The sequence below is a fragment of the Theobroma umbraticum genome, unplaced genomic scaffold (assembly GCF_002168275.2).
Source record: "Theobroma umbraticum cultivar Fairchild unplaced genomic scaffold, ASM216827v3 scaffold_51.0, whole genome shotgun sequence".
In the NCBI taxonomy this organism is placed as follows: domain Eukaryota; kingdom Viridiplantae; phylum Streptophyta; class Magnoliopsida; order Malvales; family Malvaceae; genus Theobroma; species Theobroma umbraticum.
In genome coordinates, this window is record NW_018397260.1 from 8,181,781 (window position 1) to 8,198,534 (window position 16,754).

General features: G+C 35.1%; 3 protein-coding genes across 5 annotated transcripts in view; 1 reads left to right on the plus strand and 2 right to left on the minus strand.

The window, feature by feature from the left end:
• Positions 1-247: 247 nt before the first annotated feature.
• Positions 248-7,375, plus strand: LOC110416145 (vacuolar protein sorting-associated protein 35B). 3 transcript variants are annotated; one of them, XM_021428005.2, is made up of 22 exons: positions 248-455; positions 574-670; positions 763-886; positions 1,217-1,402; positions 1,917-2,004; positions 2,194-2,250; positions 2,356-2,445; positions 2,558-2,680; positions 3,225-3,299; positions 3,370-3,429; positions 3,711-3,827; positions 3,958-4,197; positions 4,276-4,341; positions 4,570-4,659; positions 4,953-5,042; positions 5,390-5,479; positions 5,588-5,656; positions 6,183-6,263; positions 6,369-6,476; positions 6,559-6,662; positions 6,785-6,898; positions 6,993-7,375. In XM_021428005.2, exons 1-22 carry the CDS (start codon positions 363-365, stop codon positions 7,201-7,203), a joined length of 2,373 nt encoding a protein of 790 aa, XP_021283680.1. In that variant the 5' UTR covers positions 248-362; the 3' UTR covers positions 7,204-7,375. The 3 variants fall into 3 exon arrangements, with proteins under 3 accessions (XP_021283680.1, XP_021283681.1, XP_021283682.1); XM_021428007.2 differs by having other exon boundaries at positions 315-455; positions 558-670; XM_021428006.2 differs by lacking the exon at positions 4,276-4,341.
• Positions 7,376-9,916: 2,541 nt separating this feature from the next.
• On the minus strand, positions 9,917-10,802 carry LOC110416156 (uncharacterized). The gene is given in 3 exon segments (XM_021428018.2): positions 9,917-10,172; positions 10,175-10,354; positions 10,357-10,802. Coding segments are annotated over 3 exon segments (330 nt in total). The 5' UTR covers positions 10,487-10,802; the 3' UTR covers positions 9,917-10,152.
• Positions 10,803-15,132: 4,330 nt separating this feature from the next.
• Positions 15,133-16,754, minus strand: part of LOC110416153 (rac-like GTP-binding protein 5) — a 2,395-nt gene continuing 773 nt past the window's right edge. The window contains exons 2-7 of the mRNA XM_021428015.2: positions 16,488-16,575; positions 16,288-16,397; positions 16,109-16,172; positions 15,849-15,913; positions 15,692-15,757; positions 15,133-15,594 (exon numbers count right to left, since the gene is read on the minus strand). Of these exons, the coding sequence (XP_021283690.1) occupies positions 15,493-15,594; positions 15,692-15,757; positions 15,849-15,913; positions 16,109-16,172; positions 16,288-16,397; positions 16,488-16,575 (495 nt within the window). The 3' untranslated portion in view covers positions 15,133-15,492. The remainder of the gene's footprint in view (positions 15,595-15,691; positions 15,758-15,848; positions 15,914-16,108; positions 16,173-16,287; positions 16,398-16,487; positions 16,576-16,754) is intronic.

Here is a 16,754-nt window from a genome sequence, read left to right on the forward strand (position 1 = left end):
CTTATTTTCAATTCATTTATTCTTATATAATAATTATTTTATTATATTTTTATCTATTCAAATGTATTACAAAGACAGTAGCTTAGAAAAGCCCAATAGTCCAGCGCTCAACGCTCTATTAGGCTTTACCTTTACTGATTTGGGCTTGCATTTTGGGTTGGAGGCAGGGTCCAATTGCATTGCTCGAATATGCCATGTCAGCTGGGCATCCTCATATGCCCTCTTCTCCTTAGACTTGTCCCAAAAATAAAGAAGGAAAATCAACAAGTATTTTCAAGTGAGAAGGCCGAACGTTGGTGCAGCTCTCGAGCCAGCTCCACTCGAGAAGAAAGAGAAAAAAAGGAAAAAAGAAAAAAGAGAAGATGATGATAAACGAAGCAGAGGACGAAGAGAAATGGCTGGCGGAAGGAATCGCCGGAATTCAACACAACGCCTTTTACATGCATCGAGCCTTGGTATCTCCAAAAACTTCCCTCTCTTAAACACTTAAAAACTCTTTTTCCTTTGATTTTGACCGGATCAAGATGTCTAATCCTCTTTCATTATTATTAATTTAGATCTCTGTTATCGCAGGACTCCAATAATCTCAGAGAAGCTCTCAAGTACTCAGCTCAGATGCTGTCGGAGCTCCGGACCTCCAAACTCTCTCCTCACAAATACTACGACCTCTGTAATTTTCTTTGTTCCACTTTTGATTGATCGATTGTTTTTGAATTTTGAAGATTGTGATTGAAAATTTTTTGATCTATCATTGGAATTTAGATATGCGAGCTTTTGATGAATTGAGGAAATTGGAGATTTTCTTCAAAGACGAAGGCAAGCATGGTGTATCTGTGGTTGATCTGTACGAGCTTGTTCAGCATGCTGGCAATATCTTGCCTAGATTGTAAGTGATTTAAATTATTTTTCTTCAACAAATTCAATAACCGCATTTTATATTTTTTTCTTGTATCATTTCCAAATTTCGAATAATTAAAGGCACGCATTCTAGCTTTAGTTATTTCTCAATTTTAGTAGCTGTCGCTAAGATAGGACTCTAATTGTTATATGAAAGAAAATGAAAGGAAAAAATGGAAACATCCTTAGTTACGAAATTCTATTTCCGCATTGTAGCTACATAAGCTCGAAGTATTCAAATCATCTATGTGCATGTGAAGATTATATTGCTACACCTCTTTTGTCATTGTACATGAAATTCTAGTTGGTAATCTACCAGGTATCTCCTATGTACGGTAGGATCTGTCTATATTAAATCTAAGGAGGCTCCTGCTAAGGAAGTTCTTAAAGACCTTGTAGAAATGTGTCATGCAGTTCAACATCCACTACGTGGACTATTTGTAAGGAGTTACCTTGCTCAAATCAGTCGAGACAAGTTGCCGGATATTGGTTCTGAGTATGAAGGGTGAGACCTCTTGATTATTTTTTTCATTTCTTTCCCGTCAAAAATAGAGTTTACTTTAAATTTTTATGTTGATTTCAATAGGTAATGATATTTCCATGTTGTTAAACTGCTTCCCAAAATGATTGGATTGTTCAGGATAACAAAGGAGTCATAGTCTTACTTTATAATTTTTCTCCTTTTAGTTTTTGGAATTTTGTAAGAAAAGATAACTGGAATTTCTATTTCTCTCACTTCAAATATTCGAAGAAAATAAACAAGTTACTAAGCAGTAGCTTTTGCACTGTTCTTCTCTATGAGCTCCTTTAACGATATCATTCTGTTCTATTTTCATACATTATTCTGTCGGCTAAGGAATATATATTGAATCTCTATAGCAGCTGCTTTTGAATTTGCTTAGATGAGAGTTCATGCAGATCTTGAATTTTCGTTTGCATGTCTAAACTAGGATGTGCAAATAATTTGGAAAAGATTCGTAATTAACCACTTGTTGGAATGTGATTCTATCTTCCTGCAGAGATGATGGCACTGTGATGGATGCTGTGGAATTTGTGCTGCAGAATTTCACCGAGATGAATAAACTTTGGGTGCGAATGCAGCATCAGGTTTGTTGAATATCTATTATCGCTAATTTTCCGGACATGCATTGCACCACAGTACTTGCATGCCATAGAAGTGAAAATAAACCATGAGAGCATGAATTTTGGCCATGCAGGTGTTATGGTGCTTGTGAATCATTCATACTCTTTGGTCATCCTGAGTTGAAGCCTTCAATTGGGATTTCTGGTCTGCAGGGACCTGGTAGAGTTAGAGAGAAGCAGGAAAAAGAAAGGAACGAACTCCGAGATCTTGTAATATCAATAATCTAAAATTTTCAGTTGGCTGAACTCTGAAGCTGTGTCTTTGATGCTCATTTGAGGGAAATTAATGTTTCTGTCTTAAAACTTTTTTATTAGGTAGGGAAAAATCTCCATGTTCTCAGTCAGATAGAAGGGGTAGATCTTGAGATGTACAAAGAAACAGTTCTGCCCAGAGTCTTAGAGCAGGTGATTTTACTTTCTCCACTTCTTTTTATTTTTTAATATAATTATTCAGAGGTCCATAGCATTAAAAGATGTTCTCTGGTTTTCAAATTGGCTGATGAATTGGCTTTTACAGGTTGTCAATTGCAAAGATGATCTTTCGCAATATTATTTGATGGATTGCATAATTCAGGTGTTCCCTGATGAGTATCACTTGCAGACTCTTGAGACATTATTGGGTGCCTGCCCTCAGCTCCAGGTGGGTTACTGGACTATATTAGAAGCCAATCTTCTCTTAATGCAATTGTTAGCTTTAGGCTTTAGGTTACCCTAGTTGTCCTTCTATGGCATATTAACTATGAGTTTCTCCACCTCAAGAATTTAGCTATCAAGCTTGCTGTTTCTCAATATTTACATAATGGTGAAGTCAGTATGCGTGACCAGAAAATTGTAATGACTGGCCACTATTTTCTAGTGATCATGGAACAGAATTTCCCTTTCCCTGACCAACCTACTTCTTATGTGCTAGCTAATTTGATTGTCTCCATAGGAGTTCCAGAGTCTGATTTTCTTAACAAACTTCTCATTCCTAAACCTACCCTATGTTCCATAAAGTGAGCATGCATTCTGGAAATGACTAGATAGACTGGTTCTTCTTCTGTGTGATTTCCTCATGATAAGGATCTTGTTCATTGGAACCAATTTTTCGTTTAACGCTTACGAGTTCCTTTTATTGTGTTTTATGGTCCTTCCATATTTTGGGCACTAAGCTCAATAAATGTATTTTTCTTCTTTTATCACAGCCAACCGTTGACATTAAGACAGTTTTGTCTCGACTAATGGACAGACTGTCAAATTATGCTGCTTCGAGTGCAGATGTAAGTTATCAGCATAACAACCTTTGCCCTTCATGCTTTTGCCATTTGTTGACTGACGTTTTTATGCCAGGTATTACCTGAATTTCTACAAGTAGAAGCATTTGGTAAATTGAGCAATGCAATTGGGAAGGTAAATTAGCTATTACTCTCTCACCCTGAGGTTGCAAATTTACCTTGAAACTTTTTTCAATGTGCTGAAGGAATAATTCAGTTAAAGAATGTGAATGCTTTGACTTGATCAACTCCGGCCATGGCCACTGAACTTACCACCTCCAGTTTCTAGATAATGACCTCTAGCTTACCCCTTTTTCCATTTTCCCTACCAGTAAACAAAGTTCTCTATTTTTGATGCGTTTAATGTGGAATCATGAGTTGTGTTCTGCTTGCTGATCAGATAGGATTCAATGGCAGGTCATAGAAACGCAGGTTGACATGCCTGCGGTCGGAGCTATAACTTTGTATGTCTCTCTTCTTACCTTTACTCTTCGTGTTCATCCTGATCGGCTTGATTATGTGGATCTAGTACTGGTATGTTTCATCTGGGGACTCTATTTAGAAAGTCGCCTTCAGTGCCATAACTTTGGCCATGTTATATTACGATGCTGGGCAATGTATCACAGTAATAGTGATTGTTCTTTATTATGCAACCCTGTAACAGGGAGCCTGTGTTAAGAAGCTCTCTAACATACCAAAACTTGACGATAGCCGGGCAACGAAACAAGTGGTTGCACTTTTGAGTGCTCCATTGGAGAAATACAATGATATAGTAACAGCCCTGACACTTTCTAATTATCCACGTGTAATGGACCATCTTGATAATGGAACAAATAAAGTCATGGCAATGGTTATCATTCAAAGCATTATGAAAAACAACACTTGCATTTCAACTGCTGACAAGGTATGTCTCTTCAGTCTTCTCTATTTCTATAATTGTATCTAGTTCTTTAGTTGAAGAAAGTAACATTGCATGTTGTAGGTTGAAGTGTTGTTCGAATTGATAAAAGGTCTCATTAAGGATATGGATGGTTCTGATGTGGATGAGGTGCATATTGAAACTAGAATTTTCCTGTTATTTTATAAAAATTGAATGATATGAATTATACGAGTAGCTTTCCATTACTCTATTTTTGTCAATATTGGATTGTTTTCTTTCCCCTACTGCTTAGTTTTCCTTATCATGTTTTTGGAATGTGCATAAGTTATCAACATAAGTTATCAACATATGGTTCTTCTTTCTTGTGTTTGTCATGTGTTCTGTGTCTGTCAATAGCTTGATGAGGATGATTTCAAGGATGAACAAAATTCTGTTGCTCGGCTCATACACATGCTTTACAACAATGAACCAGAGGAAATGTTGAAGGTAAGATTTACCAATGCTTCTTTTTATTCTAATTGCTCTGACCATTATCAGGATAAGATATGCCAATACAATATATAAGTGAATAGTATTAAAAGATAAGAAAATGAAACTTCACAATCTTCCGCTAGTGACTAAGGTTTGAAGATCTGTTCACTTCCCATAAAATGTCACTATTGTACTGTATTTAGGATAATTTTATGCTTAATTGCAATGTTTCTCATTTGGTTATGTTGTTTATGACTGATCAGAAACTGTTTTTCCTCCTTTTAATGTTTATAATTACTTCCCTTCAGATTATATGTACCGTGAGGAAGCATACAATGGCTGGGGGACCAAAACGCCTGCCTTTTACAGTTCCTTCTCTTGTGTTTTCTGCACTTAGAGTATGTTTCTTCCTCTACCAGCTTGTTATGTACCATTGTCTCGTCATTTTTTTGTCTACAACATCGAAGTATTAGAGGCTTATCACTACCAATCTACAAGATTACGCATGCAAGGCAGTTAGGTTTTGAGGCATAATCATTATTATTGTCTCTTAGATCCTTCCCCCTCCTACTCCCCCCCTCCCCCCTTTCCCTTTCCCCGACAGTAAAAAAGGTGTGATGTATATATGCATGTTAATTCAGAATTTATTGAGACAAATTCCCAAAAAGAATACTAAAATGGATAAATTCCACAGATAATATTGCTAGTGAGTGTAATTTGGACTTGTTATGGTGCTTGGGTGCAGTTGGTAAGGCAATTGCAAGGTCAGGAGGGAGATATAGTGGGAGAAGAAGTGCCAGCTACACCAAAGAAAATTTTTCAGCTCCTGACTCAGGTTTCTCTGTTTTTTATGGATTAATCACTGTTTCTTATGCAGTGTGTATGTTCTCACTTATGATATATATCATCATTGTGCAAAAGATCACTCTAATCGTTCTTTCAGATCATTGAGGATCTATCAACTGTTCCATCACCTGAACTTGCATTAAGGTTGTCCCTCCAATGTGCTGAGGTAATCTTGAGTCTTGACTATAATAATTACTGCATAAAGTCATTCATGAAATGATTTATGGAACACCAAGAATTTCTTTGGAGCATAACAAGTTTTATTGTATTTTAAGAGCAACATGCCATTTTTTGGGAAAGGCATGTTGAGGTAATTAATTCTGCTCACAAGGAATGAGAGATTTCTGATGGAGCAGTTGTATCCAAGAACAATCAACTTTATTTGTGAAAATCTTGGGGTAGTGACTGATTATTCTTGAATTTTTTATCTTGATTTCATACGTTATTGATCTCTGTTGGACAGTATTTCTGGTTTAGATGCTAAGAGGGTGCTGCCACCACTAATCTCTCATCATGATGCCTCAATTTTAATGGCATTCCACCACTATGCTGATGGCAATTCATGCATCATCAAACAATATTGCATATTTCGTCTTTGGTTTTGCATTCTTTTGACAAAAAGAGCGTTAAAGTCCATGTTGAACCCTCTAACCTCTATTTTGTTCTTTTTACTGTTTCCTGCTGACTAACAGGCAGCTAATGACGGCGACCTTGAGCATGTTGCTTATGAATTTTTCACTCAAGCATTTGTATTATATGAAGAAGAAATTGCGGTAATTGTCTACTCATCAGTTAATGTTTTAAATAAAAAAAGCCATAAGCCAGTCACATTCTTGCCTTCTAATTTGTGTAGTTTCATGAATTTTTGTTGCTCTTAGGACTCCAAAGCCCAAGTGACCGCAATTCATCTGATAGTTGGGACTCTCCAGAGGATGAATGTATTTGGTGTTGAGAACCGAGACACTTTGACGCACAAGGCCACAGGGGTAATAATGCTTGCCTCTTATCGGATTATTGTGCTTTATTGATATGTTTATGCAAAACTTAAATACATATTACTTTGGTCAGTATTCAGCTAGGCTATTGAAGAAACCTGATCAGTGCCGAGCTGTTTATGCATGTTCACATCTTTTTTGGGTAGATGATCAAGATGGTGTTAAGGATGGGGAAAGGTGTGAACCTTGTACTTAACCAGTTTTAGCTTGAAATTTTTTATGGTTTCATCCTGTATTCGTGTCCACGCGTCAAAATGCTGTGGATTGCTTCTTTAATATCATCATGGGAGATGTTGCAGGGTCCTGCTTTGCCTAAAGCGTGCATTGAGGATCGCAAATGCTGCTCAGCAAATGGCAAATGTTGCACGAGGTAGCAGTGGGCCAGTCACACTCTTTGTTGAGATATTAAATAAGTGAGTGCTTTAAGCTGTACCGAATTCAACCTTCTCATACTACACAGCTTCATCTTTACGTCATGAACATGTATTTCTGTCACTTTTGCTTCAGGTACCTCTACTTCTTCGAAAAAGGAAATCAGCAAATCACGGGTGCAGCAATCCAAGGCCTGATAGAACTAATCAATACCGAGAAGCAGAGTGATTCTGCAACCCCAGATAGTGCTTCAGATGCTTTCCTTGCAAGCACGATGCGTTACATTCAGTTCCAGAGACAAAAAGGTGGTATAATGGGTGAGAAATTTGAATCCATTAAATTGTAAATTATGCCTTGCAGCCCGAGACGTGAGGGTAACCAGGTTGTCTAGTTTGAGTAAAACCAAAAAAAAAAAAATGATGGTTGGCGGGTGTGGTGACTTTATGGTACCATTCGTCTAACATAGAAAATGGCTTTTTTTTTATTTATTTTTAATTCTCGAATCGGAATTCATTTTTGATCGTGACCTTTGTTAGTTTAAATTGTCCTTTTTTTAGGACCCTGATTGAAGTGGTAAAAAAGGGGGGGCGAAAGTTTTCAAATGCATGCTTTTGTTCAATTTGATTAGAACTGAAAACCAGAAAACTTAATTACTTGTAGGATCCTGGTCGTGGAGTTTGAATTCCAAACTTCTGTTTTCTTCTTTTGGTTCCTGAGATCATCTAAATTTAAACGCGATTAGATTTCAGCGCTCCAACCTGGTCGTTTATGGGAGACAGTTATTTTGACCAAGGGTTGTTACCGACATTAGAGAAACTTAAACATGAAAAGCAGCGTAAGGCAGCAGTGCTTTTCATGTCTAAATTTAATCAGTAATTGCTTATCGTCTGTTATGGCCCCTGATAATGAATGTTGAACAAAACAAATAAGCGATGTAATGCAGTCACAGAAATCCCAAGAATGTTGGTTGAGGCTTTTCTTTGAATTGAAAACGTTGAGAGAGATAAAAGAGTTTAGATGCAGCAAGAAAGCTTGCACGTCAACTCTCTTTTTTATCGAACTTAATCTCGAAACACTGCTCATTATACTTACTTATGCGCAAAAAAAAAAAAACACATTGCTTTAGATTCTGCACGCCAAGACGCAAAATCCAATAAGAGAAACAAAGGGGTTCCACATCCCTGACTTCAGGCGGCAGCCATGTCTGTTCGCTGAACGCCTTTTTCAGGAAGCGAATCAAGGCCAATCTCTTTGAAATGATTAAACTCGTCCTTATTCAACAAAGACAAATTTCTTAACGCAAGAGAACGTATAATGCAGTATCCATGGAGAGATACATAGGTAAAATTTTCCCAACTTGAATTTACAGACAATGCCTTGATGCTCTGCCAAAGGCAGAGATTTAAAGTCAAAGCTAAGGCAACTAACATAAAAAACTAAATAACAAAGGACTAAGAATCTTTCTGAAGAGTAGATTAAATCAGCAAAGTTATACAAAAAGGAGGGGAAAAAAAGTCAGGAAAGAGAAAGAAGTGGAAAACAGAATGGGGCTTTGCTTCCATGATTGGAGGAAAACCTTCATTGGATTGAAAAGTCCAGATTAGGTAAAGCAGAGGGTATGGAATCCGTTTGGGTTTAATATCAACAACTTGATGATTCTAACAATTCTTTTACTTAAAGCTGGAAAGTTCACCAAAAAGAAAAGCAAAGAAAGCAGCGAGCCACAGTCTCACAGATCAAGCCAAGAAACAAAGAACCTTGGATGCATACTAACAAAAATTTGTTTCCTGAATTAAAATGGGCACTTGTTGATCGCAATTCACAGACAGACCAATCTTTTAAAGCTAAGCTAATTCCTACTGCCATTTTTGTCTTTGATTTAGCTTTGTTTTTCTTTATTAAAAAAAAAACAGTTGTTTTAAGGTCGTTAGAACATGACCATCCATCTTGAATGAATGCAACAATTAATGTCATGTCTCGAAAACAGCCACCAAAAAGCTTCATCATTTACACTAAGTTAGTACTTTTCCAATTACTTACACCCAAATTAGGTTCAACGAATGACAAGACAGTATATAAGTAAAAACCAGGGGAGCAAGAGTACATTTCAACCCCATTACCAAGCACTGCGTTGTTTTGGACCTAGTCAGGGTCAGCAACTGCCAAGCTGACGTTGCATCAAATAGAATTTCCTACTTATGCTATGGACATCTAAACCACCAAAAGTGCAGAGCCAGCTACACCCTCTTTATTTTTTTATTTTTAGAAGGAAGAGCTGATTGACTCCTTTAAGATGTGTACTAACTAACAAATTGCTTCTTGTGGGGTTAAAATCAGCAGCAAATCTACATTGCGTAAATATATGCTGAAGGCAGCCATTGGGAGCTTGGGTGAATTCAGATTTTGGAGTTCCTTTTTATTTCAGCAACATCTGATTCTGAGTCCCTGGATGGCTTTACGCCAAGGGGATTGCCCTGGGATTTGGAAATCAATAGATGGAAGCAGCCACCGCAGCTGTATCTCTTCACCAATCGGCATCAAAACGGAGGGACGGCTACCGACTGCTACACATCCCATCCAAATTAATCCATCATCATCCTTGCAATTATTTCTGGTACGACCTTTCCTATCCATAAACAAGACAAAAGAAAGGGAACCCAACCTGCCAAGAAGAAGCATGGCTTGTTCTAAACAGACAAACCAACAAAATACACACATAACTAGGGCACTACTTTAACTGTTTTATATGAACAAAAGTATCAATACAGCTTTTTTTTAGCAGAAGTGCTCTTCTTACTTATTTTCCTGAAAAATCTGTAATAATTGCCACCCTAGCTCTGACATCTTCCAACGTATAAACTGCAATAACCTTTTTGAGAATCCTGGACTGGACTTCCTCCTGGCAAAAATGCTGCGTTCGTTGTCGGTAGGCCGACCAAACCGAGCAATTAAACCATGTAAACTCTGCCTCACTCCTCTGTTTCCATCTTGAAAGCACTTGTACAACAGAACAAACTTTGGTCGGTGCAAAAGAAAAAACCAAGAGCAACGGGGAACCATTTATTTATTTATTCACAAAACATCTTCCATTTGGTATGTTATTTTATAGCTTTATACACAATATTTTATTCCTCTCAATCAAAATTCAAGGAGAAAACAACCCAAACACCTCAAGGCTTTTGTCTTAGCCAGAGACAACCTTATATCTTACAGCGTCGAAACTCAAATACCCCTTTTCTTCTTCCATTTTTTTTTTCGGCTCGTGCTTTTCAACTTTTTCATTCACTTTTTTTTTTTACAAAGAACCGTATGGAATTGCTGAGGGAGCCTGAACCGGACCTGAGAAGCAGGGAACGCACCGCCACGCCGTGCACAGCAAATACCACCCTTGCAAATCTCGTGAACATGGACCGCGGGAGCGTGATCACGGGAAATCGCGTACGTGGCTTTACGAGAGACGTCCCAAGTCAGCGTCCCGACCAAGATGAGACCCACACCGTGCTCGACACAATCAGCACGAACCCGCCACTGAAGCTCCGCCCACATACTAAACCATACGCCTTTATCCCCGCTATCACTGCCACGTAGATCGTCATCAAATTCCCAATCACCGCATCCGATATCGCCATACCCTCCCCCCGCCCCCAATTTCCCTTCCTCCTCCTCCTCCTCCTCCTCCGAATCCTAATGAACCAAATTTACAATTCAGTAATAGTGAAAAGAGCTAAGCTGTAGCGGCGCCGACGATTAAGAGAGAAAAGAATTTGGTGGACGAAGAGCGGATTTTAACGAGTTAAATGAGTCGTCTCGGGAATGTCGGGTTCGGGGTTTTAAATTAATATAATTCGGGGTTGAAATTACAAAAAGGGTCCGAATTAATATTCGTTTTGGCCAAAAAATATATATATATTTCTCTATTGAGCTTATCTTTACTCTCCCGTTTCGTTTCTTTGGCAACGGAAAGTGGGATGGTATGTAGTTTTTCTACGTACACCCGCCGAATTTTTTAATCCAATTAAAAAGCGCCACGTTTCCATTCTTGCTTTTAGATATTATACATTATATGTTAACCCTTCTTACGTGGCTTCTCCTGCACCGTTTTGTTCCACCGTGCCTGCCATCCCACTGCTAGTTGCAAGCATTTTCTCTTGCAGCAGTGTTAACGGTAACGCCTAAGATATGGTGAGTAGAGGTGAATAAAATTAAATTAAATTATTTATTTATTTATTTAAATTGTATGTGATTTAGGTAAAATGATTTAGTTTAATTAATTTATTAGATTAACTGGTTTAAAATATTTGATTTAATTGATTTTTTGATTGATTCTAGATTTTAAAAAATTTAAATTAATTTATTTAAAAAATTAAATTAATTATATATATTTTTATATATTGATATATATAATAATTTTTATATATATTAAGAATAATTGATTGTAAACTTAATTAATAATATATTTAAAATATATTAATTTATTATATATGCGTATACAAATCATAATCATAATAATTTAATTTTAATTATATATTTATTTATAAATTTATATTAATATGAAATTACAAGTTATATATTTTAAATGATATAATTTATATGTTAATATTATAATATATGCTAATAAATATTCTATATGTTAATATATTGTAATTATAACACCTTGGTAATAGTTCGTAATATAGAATATTATAAATATATATATAATTGTATAAATATTATATATATAATTTATATATAAACATTACTATAGCTTATAATAAACTTTATTTATATGATTAAACATAATAATCTTATTAATTATCACCTTAGCTTTTATCACATATTGTTTATAATTAGTTACTATTTATATAAATTTTGATATAAAATATTATAACATATAAATTGTGTAATTAATTTCATATATACATAATAAAGTAATATATTATACACATACAAATATTTAATTTATACATAAGCACTACGATAACTTATAATATACTTTATTTATATTATTACACTTAATAATTTTATTAGTTATCCCCTTAATTTTTATACCATGTTGTTTATAATTAGTTATTATTTATACAAACTTTGATATAAAAATTAAAATATCATAACATATAAGTTGTATCATTAATTTCATATTTATAATAAAGAAATATATCTTATATATACATAATTTGTATATTTTATAATTATGAATAAAGTTTATAAATTTTAATATTATAATTTGTAAAAAAATAATAAAATTTTGATTCATCGGTTAAAACTGAATCAACCAAACCAATTATATGCTTTGTTGGTTTAATCTTCTTTTATGTTTGATCAGTTTGGATCAATTTTTTCAAACTATTTAATCTATTTGGTCTTTAGATGTAATGGATCAAGCCACTTAATTTATCTATTTGTTCATTCTTAAAGGTGAGTGTGATTATTAACATATTAAAATATTATTATATATCATATAATATTAAAAAAATAAACAGATGCCTAACATTGTATATGATTGTCTATACTTCGAAACGTAATAGCTATTTTACAATACATAACACTTTAATCAAAATTTTATTGATTATATCTTCAATATATTAAACTTTTCTATTTTTAATTAATAAATTAATAATAACACCTAGAATAAGGTGAGGATGAATATTAGCATAATAAAATATTACTGTGTAGCCTATGATATTAATAAAAGATAAGTATGAATGAATATGTAACAATTATATATAATCGTGTATTATTTGACATGTGATATGTATCTTATGATACAATACATTGTAATCAAATTTTTGTTAATCTTATCTTTCATGTATAAACTTTTTTTTTATTTAAAATTAATAAATTAACATAAAAAAATGCATCTTACTAGCAAATATGTTGAGAATTTAAATTAAAAATAATTATATTTTAACTTTACATCACATCATCTTTTAATTTATTAAAAATATTTTACATTTATACAATATTATTTATAATTAATTTTAAAAGCTTTTAATCTATTTTGCCATAACATATTCAATTCTCAAAAATAAAATAAAACTTTGATACAATTTCTGTGTTTTTCCCAGTGATTTTGATGCGTGTTTGACAAATATAGAAAAAAATGGGACAGACTTCCACTTTCCAATACCACGCGGAAAACATAGGAAGAAAATAGGAGGTCGTGGCTTGAGCCGCGTTTAAATAAGAATTGGCCCCCAAAAAGGAAAATTGCGAGGAAATTGAGAGAGTACCTAATCCCAAAGGGGAAGGAAGACTTGATTTCTGTTGCGTAAAGTTTGGTCTTAGCTGGGAAGATCATAGTTAATTATGAAGTTGATCGATCGAAGGTGTGAGGATGATGTGGGAAAGGGAGGGGGACATAATGTGCAATGTTTACCTTGTTATCAAACAAGGCAACACCATTATTATTTACCTTTAACTGGTGATTAGACGATAATTCTTTAATTAAAGTGCAAGTGATGGGAATGGTTAGATGGTAAAAGGAGAATTTCCTATCCCAATGTTGTACCACCCTTCCTTCCTTCCTTCCTTCTCGAAAGCAAGTAAAGGCAACCCCAGAATTTTGGGAACTGAAATTAGGGTTCATGGAATTTCAGCCAAAGTTTTTTTAGGGTTGGACGTGTTGGTTCATGAACCACAATAAACGCTCCTCGAAAGCAGAATTGGAGCTCCCCTTTTTGAATTTGGGTGCAAATTCAACACATATTTTTCGTTTTCCTCCATTTTTGTGTTCATAACTTACTTCTGCATCACGAGACCATATTTTCTTTTGATTAATGAGTTATGTTGATATCTTGGAAAATGTCAGGCAAAGACTAACATATCCTCATTTAATTGGTATTGCGTCTTTGTCTTACGGAAAATTTCAAACTTTCACAGGAAGCAGTTTAATGATGAATTTTTCTTGTTATGAATTTCAAAGATAATTAAAAGCACTTCCCACGTTGAATACCAAATCAAAATTGAGAAAATAATATAAGAAATAATTAAAAATAAAAAATAACTTATTGTTTCAGCAAAACTAATAAAAAATAAAAAAAAACACTTCATATCTTCAAAATTAAAATCTCAAACTCTAATTCAAAAATAATAAAAACATTTTTAAAAAATCGAATTCAAATTTACTATTTAGTCAAAGATATAACACTTTTTGTTTTCTTTCTTATTAATTTAAGCGATTTTTGGATAGTAAAGATATTTAAAAGAGTTCAGGTATTGATTCATGCATTATTGATATTTTGGAAATAATATTTGATTATGAAGTGTTTAAAGTTTTCCTGATTTATTATGTGCTCTTAAGCATTTTTGATCTATTATATTTTTAAATTTATAATATATAAAAGTTAGACTTACCATTTCTTACCGTTTCAAGTCAAGCAGAGCACCAATTTCCTTTCTTTTTTTTTTTTAAAGAAAAAAGAAAGTAAAGAACTTGGAAAAAGGGCAACAGCCCCCAGGACATGGGCCATGGAAAAAACAAGGGAAAGTCAGGGAGGGAAGACCTTGACCTGTTGTTGCATGCGTGGACAGAAAATTCCACTTACCTACTTCTTCCGCAATGCCAAATTCGTTTGAAAAAATCTTGGAATATATGGGACCGTTTTTCACTTTAGCCTTAACCAACACAGAGCAATTGCTTGTTGCAGCAACTGTCACACAATAAAAGCCCAACGTTGAAACTTGAAATTGCCTCCCGACTAAAACCTTTTGTCTTTTTGCAGTGTTTATGAATTAATAAATAATGTGTTTACAGTTCTTGATCCTATATTCCTGGGTCCAGCTGCGTCCATGGTGACCGGAGCCTCAGATTTGGGTCTCAATTACAGGTCTACTCCTAGCTCCGCAGGTCAGGAGAGCCTCTAAATGAGACTGGGCCTGCCCCACTAAGGAGTCCTCACCCCACACCCAAGGCCGGCTCCTTTTAAACATCTCTTAAAACGCCTGCAAGTAGACTGGGCCTAATGCCAACAGTCGCTCTGCTTTCCATACCACTTAAAACTTAACCTCATTAATCAGCGGATAAGCAAATAATTAACACAGTCAAATCTGTATCCCCATGATAGAAATTACAAGCATCTACTCGACACTATAAAATGAAAACAATCATACTGAAAACAATACTTTAATAATCAAGACAGAATATTAGAAAATCCGGGACCATGAACACTAAAGGCGTTTGGCATGGATGATATGAAGGAGTGATAAGGCTAATGGGAATACGATTTGCCCCATTTGGTAATTTGTCTGTATAAAAAAATCACGACACATCAACACTTAAATTTTAAGACTCATGGCATCCAGCTATACTTATCAATTAATCTAATTGCTTAAATTTAAACATCATGCAAGAAAACAGTTATTTGGTAATAGCATCTTCCTCACATCTGGTTAATACATGAGTAAAGTCTAAACATGAAACGCAGAAGGGACGTGCATGTTAACAAGGAATGCTTCTCATCAACTATAGATCATGACAATAAGTAAAACACAAAACAAACAATCTGATGCTTTCACAGAAAACCCTAGAATGTCAGTTGAGACTATACACGATGGCTTGCTGCTTCCTTGAATTGAAAAAGGTGACAGTGATAGAGATATGAGCAGCAAGAAGCTGGCAAGTCAATCCATCTTTGTCGTTCTTGAATCTTTCCACTGATCATAGTATTGAGCAACCACCATGTGCCTTTTTCTTCTTCTTATTTTTCTTCGGAGGCTGGAGCACTACCTTAATAGCTGCATCAAAAACTGCCTTCACATTCTGCAGGAAAGCCATCACACAAGATCCCATCAGAAAAAGGGGCTTCAACACAACTTTTCAGTTAAAACATACAAAGAATATGTAGAGAAACTATAACCTGCTGTGTTTTTGAGCTACACTCAATGTAGGCAGGAGACCCAATCTGTTTCCTTAATTCCTCTCCCTTCAGAAAGAAGCAATGCAAGACCAATATTTTAAATAAGTGGAACAAATTCTAATTGCAAAAAAGAAACTAATAATGTGCTCATATTTACCTGAGCTGCAGAAATAGGCACTGCACCAGGGTGGTCTACGAAGAATTGCTGATCATCCCGGAGATCTGCAGCAGCATAGTGTAGAAAACATGACAACATTTCATGAAACAAAAGAATTGCAGAAACATAAGTATAAAAGGATTCTCCATTAATTTGAGAAAAATTCAGTCACCTAGAGATGCAAATCAATTGCAATTCACAAACACAACATTGGCAGGCATATATTAGAGATACCGTTATCCAAGGAGTAAAAATCATACCAAGCTTAGTTCCAACAAGAATTATCGGAACACCAGGTGCATAATGCTTTAATTCTGGAATCCACTGAAATGGAAAGCAAGCAAATACATGATCAGCATTCAGCAAGCACACAGCAATACAGACATCTCATATCGAACAAAATTAACTTCTCAAAACAGAAGATATTCCATGGTTAAACCTTCTTGGCGACATTTTCATAACTGGCCTTGCTGATGAGAGAAAATGCAAGAATAAAGACATCAGCCCCACGATAGCTCAGCGGTCTTAATCTATTGTAATCCTCCTGACCTGTTCCGAGGCAATGATTTCAAACCAAAAGCAAGAAAGAACTTCAACTTAATAATAGAAGAGGAATTTTAGAAGCTATTCCCAAATTACCAGCAGTATCCCATAAACCTAAGTTGACAGTGCTGCCATCCACAACAACATTTGCACTGAAATTGTCGAAAACAGTTGGGACATAGTCCTGTTACCATCACAATTGTAAAAGTAAACAGTCATTATCAATAAAGAAAATCAGTATCCGAAATGATTTAATCCTGCACAGAGAGCAATAAGCCCCAATCTTGGTTTCAATTAACGGCGAAAAGAGCTAATTGCACCTGATCTGCATACATTGTACGGCATCAAGCATAATCTTGACAG

Coding starts and splice junctions, on each gene's coding strand:
- LOC110416145 (XM_021428005.2), top strand. CDS start 363: ATGATGATAAACGAAGCAGAGGACGAAGAGAAATGGCTGGCGGAAGGA. Junction 2,251..2,355: donor GGAACGAACTCCGAGATCTT/GTAATATCAATA, acceptor CTTTTTTATTAG/GTAGGGAAAAATCTCCATGT. Junction 2,446..2,557: donor TGCCCAGAGTCTTAGAGCAG/GTGATTTTACTT, acceptor TGGCTTTTACAG/GTTGTCAATTGCAAAGATGA.